The sequence below is a fragment of the Blennius ocellaris genome (genome assembly GCF_963422515.1).
Source record: "Blennius ocellaris genome assembly, chromosome: 21".
Taxonomy (NCBI): Eukaryota; Metazoa; Chordata; class Actinopteri; order Blenniiformes; family Blenniidae; genus Blennius; species Blennius ocellaris.
In genome coordinates, this window is record NC_137670.1 from 1693712 (window position 1) to 1707962 (window position 14251).

Genomic DNA, 14251 nt, shown 5'->3' on the forward strand with positions numbered 1-14251 from the left:
GCGTTGTGCAGCTGCCCAGCGGCGGCGCTGTTACATGTGGTGACACGCTGGAGGTTCCAGTACTTTGTGTACTTTGTGTTCCTCCCCGGGTGGCTGATTCCCGCCGTGTCAACACTCGCTGCTGCTGCTGCTGCTGCTGCTGCTGCTGCTGCACCACACCTTCTTTTCAGGAAGCCTCATTAAAAACGCTCCGTCTTTCCCTCCGCAGATTTGAGCGCAGACGGCGCGGACCCTCCTCCCCCCGTGTTCCTCCGAGCCTCCGTCGGCCCCGGCGCCATGGATGTGCTCAGAGCCAGCTACGGCTCCCTCTCGGACACCCCGTCCATTATTTCAGTCCCACCCAGCCTGTCCCCCCCTCCCTCCGCCATGCCCTTCCCCCCCCTCTTCCTCTCCTCCCACTCCCTCAGGACCATATCGGCCAAGGATCTGGAGAAGAGCTACATCTGACGGCGGACGTGAGGTGAACGTTGGAGTTGTTTCAGCCCCTTGACAAGTGTGACTTTTTCTTTAAAGTAGTTGTAGAAGGAGGTTTTCCACTGGATGACAGACTGCTGGTAACACGAGCAGGTTTAATCACATGTAACAGCAGGTGTTTTTAATATTAGTGTTTGACTAGAACTTCTCATCAACCAGAAGGAAATAAATCATTTAACAATGAAACACGTTATCTCACTTATTTCTCAAGTCGTGGTCTTTTGATCACAGGATCCCAGCAAAGGTCACGAAACAGGTGAAACAAACTCATCATTCTACAAAACTCAAACACTCGTTTGACTTCGTCACTCCCTCCGTCCCTCAGAGTTCAAACTGGTCCAGAACAACAACAAATACATAAAGAAAGGCTCTCATGTTCTCCTATAAATGTCCTGGTCAGGTGGAACTGTGATCTTTCATTTTGATACAAACATTTGTATTTCTGTAATTATAAAACAGCAAATATCTTGTTTAATAAGCTTTTTTTTGGGATGTGTGTGAATCGAATCTATGCACCACTTTGACTCATGAGTACAATCACTAATTTAAAACTTTATATTTGAAGAATAATTAATTTTTTTGTATATTTGATTGCAGAGATGAAGCACTGAGGTGCTTCTTGGACTAATATGCAGCGTTGGTGTGACGCGCAGGAGATGATCAACACACAACAAAGCAAAACCACAAACCCTCTTTAATTCATCCCTTTTTTTTCTTGTTCCATTAATTTTGCACGAGCCTTCACTAGCGGAGTTCTTAACGAGATCTCCGGTCATATAAGTGCAGATAATCGACCGTCCAACCCACAAGTACTCCAGAACCACCCCCCTTTACAAATACCAGGGAACTCAGGTAATACACAGTGTTTACTCTCTCCATTCAAGGCTCGCGTCCTCCCAGAATAGCCGCCACTTAGAGCGCCGGGCTGCGGGGGAAAGGAAGTGACACGCTCCCCTTCCACTCGCTACACACACTTGGAGAGATTAGCGCGCAGGCGGCGGTAATCTGCTTCAGCACCGCGGCCAGCGACACCGCTCGGCCATGAATCCGAGCGAAAGTTGCCTTCGGCGCGCCGCGAACCTCCCCGGACGCCAAAGAGTGTGAAGACGCTCGCCTGGACCCCCCGCTGAGGGATGTGCGCGCACCTGGTCTCACACAGCTGAAGCCTCTTGGACAAAAAGCAGAGCGGCTGGACGGACGTCGGTTTGCACAGGAAACTACGGGGGGGGGGGATTGGACTTTGTTGGACTTGAAGTGAAATCTTGGGGTGTTTTTTTATTTTTTATTATTATTTTTTTTTATGTGAGTGAGACGCGGAGGAAGCAGCGGCTGTGCGCTCAGGCAGGAGCGCGTAAAGATCCGGTCCTGGAGCTCGGTGGTCCGGGCCTGGAGGCGTGAGGATGGAGATCCGGCCGGACAGGTTTAAGGCCGTGGCAGCCAAGACTCTCGGGAAAATATACGGGTGAGTCCGGTACCGGGTAGAGAAAGTACTGCAGGAACTAAAAGAAGTTTTGATTTTAATTCTCAAACAAAAGAAACAGGGTTTTTTTTTTTTTTTTTTTGGTTCATGCTTTTGCTGGAACACCATCAAATGTGAGAATTCATGTTGAAAATATAAGACGAATGGACACGATGGAAGGCCAGGAGTGTGGGTCACCTCACACGGTTTCTGAACGTTGCACTGCGGGCATAAAATGGTCGGTGACCATTGGACCTTCACTGGGCGCACGAATACCCTGGAACCTGAAATTAAGCTCTGAAATCTCTCACACACGCGATGCTAACTGAATTATCCGCCTTTGCTCCAGAGGAACCATTTAAAAAAAAAAAAGAGAAGAAGAAGAAAAGAATCAAGTTTCATTTCAGGCTAAAACTGTTCTATCGGTGTAAGGTGAGGCGCAGGGTCGATATCTGGATCCATCCTCGTGTCCAGGCTTTTCTGCAGAGCTGTCACGTCGTCAAATTACATTCTGTGTCTCTACTTCTTGGCGCATCGGGCGTTTCGAAGTTAAATGTTCACGTTTGCAATATCTTGTTGTGTTGAGGACTGTGTGTTTGATAACCTGGAGTTGATTCTTTGACAGAGCAGAGCTGTGGCGTGCAGCGGGCCTCAGAGGCCCGTCCCAGCCTCCGTCACCGCACAGAGACCCGGGGGGGGGGGGGGGGACCACCGACTGCCACCTTATTAACACTTCAGCTTCTCCACAACGAGCAGTGGAATAAATAGCAACGACGCAACAACAAAGGTGGCCTGATCAAAGCTGATTTATTCATCTAGTTCTAATATAACGCGATAGATCACTGTGACTTAATAAAACTCTTATTTCGCTGTGATCAGTTCTGTTGGAAGTGAGTTGCTGGAAAAATCCAAAATAGATGTGAGGATAGTGCGAGAGGCTGTCAGGAGCCTGGACGGTTGATCTGAAAGGAACGCGGTATTGATAGACGCCCCTTTCTTTCTCTCAGGATTTGATGCCGCGTCTAAACACTTAAATCCTCTCCACAAATAGCCTCTCCCCGTCCAAGCTGTCGGCCCACGTAAATCCCCGCAGGCCCGTACACCTTGGCCACCTCCCTCTCCTCTCCCTCTAAGTAGTCCGGGAGCTCGCCACCGCCCCCTCCTCCTCCTCCTCCTCCTCCTCCTCCTCCTCCTCCCCCTGTAAGGGCACCTAACATCCTGGATTAGGTCACTCCACCTACGGCAGAGAGCCCGCAGCGGCTTGTAAGCTTTCGTTTCCGCGGCGCGCACGTGCTCCCAGGTGCTCCCCAGGTGCGCTGCTGCTGCGCCGCCGCGGTGCGTAAAAAGGCGCACGGACCCTCCCGCCGCCGCACGCGACATCCGGCCCGGGGGGGGGGAGGCAGAGGAGGCGAAGCTGCTTCTAGTTACTGCAGGACGAGCTTCTGGCTGTTATCCGTGCTTTAAATGCGTGATGAAGATAAAACGAGCCAACTTGGTTTCATTTAAACCAGTTTTATTCTCTTTTATTCCTTAAATATTTTGCTCATCAGACATCTTCTCCACCCTCGTGTTTTCTCAGTGGTCTGATACTAATCTTCTCTTCTAATTGTTACATCTGACCGTTTATTTCTACAATAACCACCGAGGAGATCAGGGGAAACTTGCAATCAATCACAATTCAACTGTATTGTATATATTTGAGCCACAGCGTCAGAAGATTTAACCTTGAGACGAGTTTGTAAAAGGCACACTCCTCTCATCATGGCTTACTTGTGCAAACAATGTGCAAAAATGTACCGACTCGGTGTTGCTGCAGCTCCTCCAGCAGTTCGCAGTGTGTATTTGTGTTACTAGACTGAGTTCAGTAGATCCTTTGTACCTGGTGTCGCAAAGCCTCCCAACCTTTCACACTATCTACACAAGTTATTTGACTCTCCCTGATCCAATCAATGTTTTCGAGCTCTCCACTCCCCTCTGAACCAATCTGCTGAACTCTCCTGACATTTGTCCTTGGCGTATGAATTAAGAGATTACCCCGGAGACACGGCCACGGATACTCTTTGAGCTAAACCATGCAAAGCTCGAATTCTTACAGTTAAGACTTGTATTTGTTAAAAAAAAAAAAAAAAATTGCAGCAGAAATATTTTATCCAGTTTCTTAATTATTTATTTTTGATTCGTTTGTTTGACCAAAAAGAAAGAAAAAACAGTGTGTGACCAAAAAGACCAACACTGAGAAGGTCAAGTCGCTATAGTGAGGATTACAACGGATTTTCCTTAAGTGGGGGGGTCAGTCATGTAAAAGCCGCCGCCGCAGATGTGAAGTTGAACATGTGTAAAAACAGAGGGGGGGGGGGGCATCTCACTCCTGGATGCTGTGAAATAAATTGGTGTGGAAGGAAGGAGGAGATGCTGCGAATCGTGTGTGAGGCTGAGCGCGAGTCGGGGGAGCTGCCGGTAAAAGGCAGGGTTAAAGATGAAGAGGAGACAGGAAGAACGAAGGGAGAGGGCCAGACAAAAATAGTCCAAGGGAGCCAGAGATATACATAATTTAACAGCGGGAATCATTAATACTTGATCAGTGTTGAAGATTGTTGGAGTCCCTGCTTACAGTAACTAACAGAGCATGTATGTTTTATAATTGTGCAGCTATTATTTCCTCGTGTTCTTGCAGTTGGGAGTCGTACTTGAAGGCTCCAGTGCAGACTTGTCGAAACAAAAAAAGCCACCGGTTGTGTGGTTTTTCTCCACAACCTCTCGATCTGGCGAAGCCGCCACCGACGGAGACGTCTCGGTGTGGAGGACTGTTCCCCGCTGTTCTGATTTGACGAGGCACAAGCCAGAGAACAAACCGTCATTGTGAATTATTGAAGGAGATTGACATATAGCTGCACGTACAGTGAAGACTCGTCAGGCGGCTTCTCCCGGGTTGTTTGGCGTCGTGGGTTGAAATGTTCATTATCAGGGTTTGACAAGTGTCTTCATAGTGACGATTCAAACATCCAGGTTATTATTTCTTAACCCGTCAAAGAAGAGACATCAAAGCCTTATTCGTTGTGTTTTATCGCCGTCAGACAATGTGACTCGTGCGCTTGTTGGCGTTTGAATATTTTAGAATCTCTTGTTTGGACGTTGTTGCCGTGATTGTCTCTCCGTGTGTATTTCACTCACAAGTCGTCACACTATTTCACGCCATGAGAATCTTTATAAACGAGTCTTTATAGACGCTATAGTTACTCTTTTCTCTTTCTAACCAGGACAAATATTCATAGAAAAATACACTGTTGAGGTCTTTCAAACCTGATGAAAGGAGTTAATTTTAATACGAAGCAACAAAAAAAAAAGTGTGTGTGTGTGTGTGCGTGCGTGCGTGCGTGCGTGCGTGCGTGCGTGCGTGCGTGCGTGTGTGTGTGTGTGTGTGTGTGTGTGTGATAAATAAAGCTGGATCTGCAGTCCTCCGGTCTGATGTGAGAACTCACTGTAGCACACGCCATGTTTAATAGATGGCCGCTGCATTTAGATGCATATTTGATGCTTTTCCCGACGGGCTGCTCACAAAGGTCGTGGTTTCTCTGGGCAACAACAGTCCCCCCCCCCCCCCCCCCCCCCCCCCCCCGGAGAGCGAGAGAGCAGGAGCCCAAGTCTCTTTACATGTTTGCCGTCGCACTATTTTCCGCAACTCGAGGTGAACATCTGCATTTCAAAAACCTCTGTTGTTCCTGAACACAGATGGAGCAGATGTGAAGAGTGGAGGAGGCCCGGAGGCGAAGAGTCAACTGCGTCTTGTTAAGGCGCTGGAGTTTCCAGCCCACCTGACAGCGGAGAGGCTCGTCTGAATGGCCTGATCTCCGCGCCTTTTCTTGTTCGAGCCAAGCTGTCAGCAAAGCTTGGCCTTCAGAGCAGAATCTATTTTCAACTGTGGCGGCGAGGCCGCGGAAAACCTCCGATTCACCTCTCCGCTTCCGGTGGAAGAAAAATCAACATTAGAACTGTTGAAGAGTGAGACGATGAATGTGATCGGTGACCCTACTGAGGCATGAATACATGTTGTTTCTCATTTCTGTCACATCCGAGTGGCTGTTTTAGCTAAAATCACTCAATAGTGCCGACTGAGGGCTTTTCTGGAGACGACACTTGTGTGTTAAACGTTCGTCCACATCGAGTGGAAGGGCTGCGACAGAACACCGCAAAGTTCCGTCAGACTATCGTCATCCATCTCCTGTATCTCCTGCACCTTCCAGTTTAGACTCATTTAGAGTTGTAGCAAACCTCACATGCATTTTTTTTGAGATCTTGTGATGATGTGTTGAAAAAGCCCTGAGCCTGTTCAGTGAGAGTATTGATCACTCCACCAGAATCCCCGTCCCTTGGAGGACAGAACTCCAAAGGCTGTGGTACATCAAGCACCCGCTCGTCATTTCGTCGTCCGTACGTAGCGGCGCAGGGTAACCAGACTCGGGGTTTGTCACTCCCTTTCCTCGCAGAGCTCTTGAGAAGAAACAGGAAAATGGCGAGACGATCGAGCTGTCGGCGGAGGGCCGGCCGGAGCTGCTGGAGGACAAGGAGATGCCGGTGGTGGACTGCACGTGCTTCGGCCTTCCCCGACGCTACATCATCGCCATCCTCTCCGGCATCGGCTTCTGCATCTCCTTCGGCATCCGGTGCAACCTGGGCGTGGCCATCGTCAGCATGGTCAACAGCCACACCGTCTACAGGGACAACAAGGAAGTCATGGTGGTGAGTTTGGTTGTTTCACTGAAGCTCGGACAAACAAACAAACAAACAAAAGGAAACGTGCACATTCATGGCCAGGAAATCACATTTCTAATGCAGAGTATAAACATCAACTCAACTCAACTTTATTGATAAAGCGCTTTAAGCAGCCGTAGCTGAGACGAAGTGCTGTACATTGAAATAAAAATATAAGAGGCAAAATAAAAACATTAAAGCAATAAAAACAATCAGATGGTAAAACAATAAACAAAACATAAAAAGTTAAAACAATAAAAAAAAAAAACGAAGGCACTAAAACCAGAGCGGAGTCTCACGCTGAGGTAAAAGCCAAAGAATAAAAGTGTGTTTTAAGACGAGTTTTAAAAACGGACAGTGAGGGGGCTTGTCTAACGATTAAGGACGAAGCTCACTTACACCGAATGCAGATGCTTTTGAAAGTCAAATGTTTCCTGCTGAGACAAACCTAAAAGGTCTGCAGGGAGAAAAATGAACCGACCGTCCGCTGACCGATCTGCACGACGGTGCAATAATGAAATAATGATGACGCGATTGTAAAACTTTAAAATCCTCCGGCGTACGAGGCGTTTTAGAAAAAGCTCTCTTTCTTTCCAACATGAGAAATACTGCTGGTCGTTCAGTAGGTGTCAGTGGAGGACCGCACTCCTCCTCCTCCTCCTCCTCCTCCTCCTCTTCCTCCTGCTTCCTCCCAGCAGGGTGTCAGAGGCTGTTAGACACCTGTGTTACTCCAGCCATGAGCTCACACTCGTTCCCGACTGTCCGCCCGAACAGAAAGCGCAGTTCGACTGGGATCCAGAAACGGTGGGGATGATCCACGGCTCCTTCTTCTGGGGCTACATCGTGACTCAGATCCCCGGAGGCTTCATCTGCCAAAAGTTTGCAGCGAACAGGTCTGAGAATTCAGCGTCGTGCCAATGAATGAATAGATAAATATAAAAGAGTGGTGTTACTGTGCGCGGTGCTGAATGTCTGTGTGCTTTCGTTCTCCCCTCAGAGTGTTTGGCTTCGCCATCGTGGCGACGTCCTGCCTGAACATGCTGATTCCTACAGCAGCACGTTGGCACTTTGGCTGTGTGATCATCGTCCGGGTGTTTCAAGGACTTGTGGAGGTGCTTTACTCTCCTTTTTAAATACACATATATATATATTTATGGCAGATTTCTGTCCATGAGTTTGCTTTCTGCTCACATACCAACTGATCAGCGCTCATCTTGGAACCAAGTCCTGACCCTTTGACCCTTTCTGTGCCTCAGGGGGTCTCGTATCCCGCCTGCCATGGAATCTGGGCAAAATGGGCGCCGCCGCTAGAAAGAAGCCGCCTGGCCACGACGGCCTTCTGTGGTCAGTCGCTGTTCGCCTCGGCCTCTTGGCGACCTGCAAAGGTCACGCTCAGACTCACAGCGTTAAACCATTCCGCATGATGATGACTTCACCGACTCAGCAGTTTTTCAAACTAAATTGAAGAAAAGGCTGAAATATTAATAAGTGAAGGCTCATAGTTAAAAGGTAGCGGCGTTACTTTAGTCGCCACTGTAAATAAATGAGCCAGTCATTTGTTAGGACTGTCTGAAAGACATCGTCTCTGGACATCCAGACGTCCTCAGAGGGGCAGGAGGGGAAGTTAATTATACGTTCTATGGACGTTTCAGAAGACAAGGGACAGGTCATCAGTCTTACACACAGTCAGTGTAGTGTTACCGATTACATGCATTATTTTGGAATATGGGAGGAAACACAAGTAAAATCCACAAACACCTCCAGCTGGATTTGAACCCACAACCTCCTGTCTATCGAGCTCTAACCAGTGTACCAATGAGACAATTGTCAATGATGATTAACAGTGCTGATAAAACATTGTCAATTGTGAACATGTATCACGAGTTCAGTGAACGCAGACTGAAAGTGAGTTGACGGGCAGAAATAAGTGACCAACGTGCTCATGTGGCTGATGACGTCTCACCGATACAGTGGACACAGAATGATGTCATTATGAGTCATGGTTCATGTCGGGAAGAACAGACAACATCTGGGTGAATAAGGTGCGTCGCCTCCAGTAAACAGGGGTTTTGAGAAATAGTAACTGAGCTCCTCTTCACTCATGCCGGCAGCCCGTTGAACCAGCAGGTCAGAGAGAGACAGCAGCTCATTTTTTTTTAATAATGAGCCTAATTACTCATTTGACAGTAGTAATCCGTAATACTCCACAGTAAATCTTATTAATTTGAGTTTGTGTATTTTAAATGCAACTTAAGTAAAACGTGGTGGATTTATTTTTGGGATAAATTGACGCTGAAATAGACGAAACACTTGAATGGCGATCCGGTGAGAAATGTGCTTGACAGGTGCTATAAGTAATGTTGTGTCTCTTGTAGGGTCGTATGCCGGCGCTGTGATCGCCATGCCGCTGGCCGGAATCCTCGTCCAGTACTCGGGGTGGTCGTCTGTTTTCTACGTGTACGGTGAGAGATCTCTGAAGAGCACGGACAGACGACTGCTGTATGCATTCATAAAAACCTGTCACTTTATAGTTTATTTGGAGTTTTTATTCTTTTTTTGCTATTTCTATTTAGTTAAGGTTAGTGAAGCGTCTATATCAGTGTTTTTCAACCGCTGTGCCGCGGCACACTGGTGTTTCCGCGAGATCTCGTCAGGTGTGCCGTGGGAAATTATCCAATTTCACATTTTTTTCTAAAAAAACATTTGCTCTCACAGCGACAGTGTGTTGCAGAGTAATCCTGTATAAATGCTCTTCACCACTAGAGGGCAGCACAGAACTTTGCCGGTGAAATGTAAAGTGACAGACGTCAGTGTGGTTCATCTCCACCTCCTGCTACCATCTTGTATCAAAGTACTGTGTCAGTGACAGTGATGGAGAAGTTTTTGAAAACCAGGATCTCAGCTCTTCATCCATCAGGTCCAGGTTTCACACTGAGGGAGGCACTATTAAAAAAAGTCCTTGCTTTCTGGATTTACTGGATTCCTGTTGATAAAACTTTGATGAGAAAGACGTTATATTGTTAATAGAGGCTACAGAGGTTCACATTTTAACATTTTCGGGTGGTGGTGTGCCTCCAGATTTTTCCAAACAAAAAAGTGTGTCTTGGCTCAAAAAGGTTGAAAAACACTGTTCTATATAATATTGTACATAATTATTTATCTCATTAAATTTTTTTAAGCCTCATCCTATTTTATTTATTCTTTATTCTTTGCGCTCTGTGTTTCTGCTCCTGTCCTGTTAAAGCTGCTGGAACTTGAATTTCCCTGAGGGAGTCGTCCCAAGGGATTAATAAAGTCGATCTGAATCTGAATCTGAATCTGAAAAAAACCGTACGGTCTTCTTGAGTGATACGTTGGTGGTGTCGGACGTCTTTGACTCCACGCCGACGGGTTTCACACCCCAGTGAGGACTGATATTGTTCTGAAGCAGGACGTTCAGACCCGACTCTGCTTCGGGGGAAATCATTCCTCGTGTCTTGCAGCGCCGCACCGTCGTAGGCTGTCAAGGCCTCGACGAGACGATGCTCCCGTCTTGTCGACAACAAACACAGCAGAGTTTGGCACGTACTTAAAGCGGACAGGAAAACCTCCACAAGCCGGCCCTCTAACGAGGGGGGGGGGCAGGGAGGGGATGCACGGCGTTTTCTGTTTGACCTTTCTCATTGTTTTGACACTTACACTGCTCGTCTCCTCCTCCCCCTCCTTCCTGTTTGGCTGCCTTCCCAACCCCCCCCCCCCTCTCCCTCCAGGAACCTTCGGCGTAATGTGGTACTGCTTCTGGATCCTGGTGTCGTACGAGAGTCCGGCAGCCCACCCCACCATCACGGAGGAGGAGAGGAAGTATATTGAGGAGAGCATTGGGGAGTCGGCCCAGCACACTGTGACGGTCAGTTCTTCCACATTCCCTCCTCTTCGTCTGCGTTCCAGCAAACCCATTGATGTTTCACCTCACGACTGATTCTCATTGTTAAATCTCATCGGTCATGAATGTATTCCGCTGGCTTTACAGCAGTAAAAGCTCTTCAGCTCTTTAGCAGCACATGTCAACACTTCCACATCGGACTCTTGGACGTGAGACCGACTTACTGAGGCACAGTCGGTCTGTATTTCCACAAACAAGTCAGAGGTTCACGATTTCACGGTGAATCTTTTTTTGTGTGTGTTTTTGCAGAAGTTTAACACTCCCTGGAGGGCCTTCTTCACCTCCATGCCGGTGTACGCCATCATTGTCGCTAATTTCTGCAGAAGCTGGACTTTCTACCTGCTGCTCATCAGCCAGCCGGCATACTTCGAGGAGGTGTTTGGGTTCGAGATCAGCAAGGTAACGCTCACCGTACACCTGTACGACATATGAACAGATCGCGAATCAGTCGGATAAGAAAGCTCAGCTTTTTTTTTTTCCCCCCCCCGCTCCGTCTCATTTAGGTGGGAATGTTGTCCGCGCTTCCCCACCTGGTCATGACCATCATCGTGCCCATTGGCGGCCAGCTAGCCGACTACATGCGCTCAAACCAGATCATGACCACCACCAATGTCAGGAAACTTATGAACTGTGGAGGTAAGATATGAAAATAAGCTGCTTTTTGACTCCCACGGCTCACAAACGTGCATTGTGAGGTTAGTGGGTCACCTGAAATTGCTCTGGGTGTGAATGTGAGTGTGTGTGTGGTTGTTTGTCTGCGTGTGTTTGTCCTGCGATGGACTGGAGACTTGTCCCAGGTGAACCCTAACCCTCGCCCCATAGTCCAGCCTCCATGACCCTGTGGGGTAAAGATGGCTGGATGTCGCGGTTCCTCACATTGACGCTTGGAGGTCAAATCCGCAAAACGTGCGTTAGCGTCTCCGTGCAAGTCTGTGAATTCTAATTTCTTTCGAGTCACGTGGGCCTAAAACTTCTCGGCCCGGGCTAATTATAGCCGTAACTATGCGAGAGCTTTGGTGAGAAAACATTTTGCAGCTTCAAGCAAACGATGAGTCACCGCACAGCCGAAGCGCTGCCTCTGTTTGCTATTTTTGAACTGAACGCAGAAATCGATACTGAAGTGAAATGGAGAAGTGTGCGGTGCACTCGGGCCAACGCCGGCACAGTCGGCTGTATTTTGTGAAAAGACGGACAGAGAAAGGCGCCGTCAAAAACGTGTTTCGGTTTAATTTAGCGCCACATTTTTAAGCGTTGGAAAAAAAAAAAAAAAGGAATCCTTTGTTTCTGTGTGTGGGTTCTGTTCTGTCACCGTCAGGCTTCGGGATGGAGGCGACGCTGCTCCTCGTGGTCGGTTTCTCGCACACTAAAGGCATCGCCATCACATTCCTGGTCCTGGCAGTGGGCTTCTCTGGCTTTGCCATTTCAGGTGACGCTCCCAGAGAGATCTTCCGAAACGCGCCGCGGCATTGCACACCGTGCATCATTTGTACTGAAGTAATCTTTCCCCCTGGCAGGCTTCAACGTCAACCACCTGGACATCGCGCCGCGATATGCTAGCATCCTCATGGGCATCTCCAACGGCGTGGGGACGCTGTCCGGGATGGTTTGCCCGCTGATCGTTGGCGCCATGACAAAGCACAAGGTCAGAGTCTCCAAACTCGCCGGCACGAATGCATGTATATCTGTAGATCTAGAACGGAAGTGGCTATGGAAGCCGAAGCTCGTTTTGTCACGCCCCCGAAACTCTCGCTGACCTCCCGTGTTTCCACTCTTCGGCGGCAGACCCGTGAGGAGTGGCAGGGAGTGTTTCTCATCGCCTCGCTCGTCCACTATGGAGGCGTCATATTTTACGGTGTGTAATATCGTCCCTCTCCTCCGGGGGGGGGGGGGGCCTTAAACGTGTTGGGGTTTCCTTGCGACTCGGCCACTGACGCTGATCTCCGCAGGCCTCTTCGCGTCGGGAGAGAAACAAGCCTGGGCCGAGCCGGAGCAGCTGAGCGACGAGAAGTGCGGCATCCTGGACGAAGACGAGCTGGCGAACGAGACGGAGGAGCTGTATCGCACCAGCGGCGGGGCGGGCTACGGCGCCATGAATCAGGGATCGGATCCCAACGGAGGAGGGGGAGGAGGAGGAGGAGGGGGAGGGGGAGGAGGGGGAGGCGGCTGGGTGTCGGACTGGGACAAAACCGAGGAGTACGTCCAACCAGCCGGAACCAATAGCTACCTGCACGGAGGAGGAGGGGGACGAGATTTCACATAAACCCAACGGACCCTCCGCTTCGTGTGGCACGAATAACTTTGAAAAAGTGCAGATTTTTACGCGGAGCCGCGGGGGAGGGGGGGAAAAAGGACGACTCTCAGCAAGTCTGGCCGCTACGACCAGTAACTGAACTGGGTTTTTTTTTTCCCACGGAGGCCGCACGGCGGAGGCGGAGACTTTTTTAGTAGACGTAACATGTGTGTGATTGCAGTGGTGTGACCAGGAAGTCTCAGTAAGAGTGTTTGTAGGAGTCGCCGGCCTTCCCGCTGGAGGAAGGCGGCGCTCTAGGCCTCGTGTGGCTTCTCTTGATGTCTATGTGTTGTAATAACTGTAGAAGTTTCTACATGACCGACGTGGGTTTTAATCTTTGCCTCATTTATTAACTATATATCCGTCCAGATGCTAGACACACGCGCCGATCACACTCACGTTTCACGGCCGGGCGAGAACCCGTCGGGTGTGTCGATTCAGGTTTCTGAAAATGGACCTGGTAGTTTGTGTAACGCACAGCAGAGTACACACCGCCACCTATGGAAGCATGGATTTCATGCAGTGTTGTAACATCGTTTTGTCTTCAAAAGAAAAAAAAAAAAACAACAACTGTGAATTTATGTCCTTATTCTGCACACATTTAAGAAAAAGCACTGTGCCAATACAACAAACTATTTGCCCTATAGTATTGGTTTACTTATCAACAAAAATACTAATTGAACACCTGCAAATACCACAGCTTTTTGTGAAGTTGGAATATTAACTTTAGCTGTTCTTAATGTAGATGGAAAATGTCCTCATGCAAAAAACAAAAAACTTTTTTTGTACTCATGAGCTGACTGATGAAAATGCCTGATGTAGATAGAAGCAATATCCTCCAAACAATTATTCACACTCCTGTATTTCCTCTTTTTAGAGCCATTATTGTTTCTGTTGGAAAGAAAATCCAGCTTCTGGATTGTGTTTTCTATAACGTATCTGTCTGCTTCAACAAGTTTATTTGCAAACACAAGAGCAGGTAGAAACGACCAGATGAGCTCCGAACATGAAACAAACACAAGAAGCTGAAACATTCTGCCAGCTTTGCTTTTCACGGTCGACTCTCATAGTTTCGTTTTAAGGTCGTGCAAACTGCACATCCGTTAAACGAGCGGCGAACAATCCGGGTTTTAAAGAAAAGACACTCATTAGCTACAGTTAAATTATGACATTTACAAAGCAATTTATGCATTCTTTTTTTCTTTAATAGATGTTTTAATGTACCAACTAGTACCAAAATATAAGATAATGTGAAACACAAACATTTCCCTGTATTAGGTGTCGGGACGGTGCGGTTTCACTGAGTGGAATTCACATATTAAATGTTAGGGTTTTTACTGTTTTTGTCTTTTTTCTT

General features: G+C 48.1%; 1 protein-coding gene across 1 annotated transcript; it reads left to right on the forward strand.

Annotated features, from left to right (window-relative positions):
• Window positions 1–1874: 1874 nt before the first annotated feature.
• LOC308145499 (vesicular glutamate transporter 1-like) lies at window positions 1875–12864 on the forward strand (the record flags this gene model as incomplete). The annotated part of the gene is made up of 13 exons (XM_080516957.1): window positions 1875–1936; window positions 6418–6670; window positions 7457–7575; window positions 7680–7794; window positions 7939–8026; window positions 9058–9144; window positions 10432–10568; window positions 10854–11003; window positions 11108–11240; window positions 11920–12030; window positions 12119–12246; window positions 12387–12456; window positions 12551–12864. 13 exons carry the CDS (start codon window positions 1875–1877, stop codon window positions 12862–12864), a joined length of 1767 nt encoding a protein of 588 aa, XP_080373083.1.
• Window positions 12865–14251: the final 1387 nt, after the last annotated feature.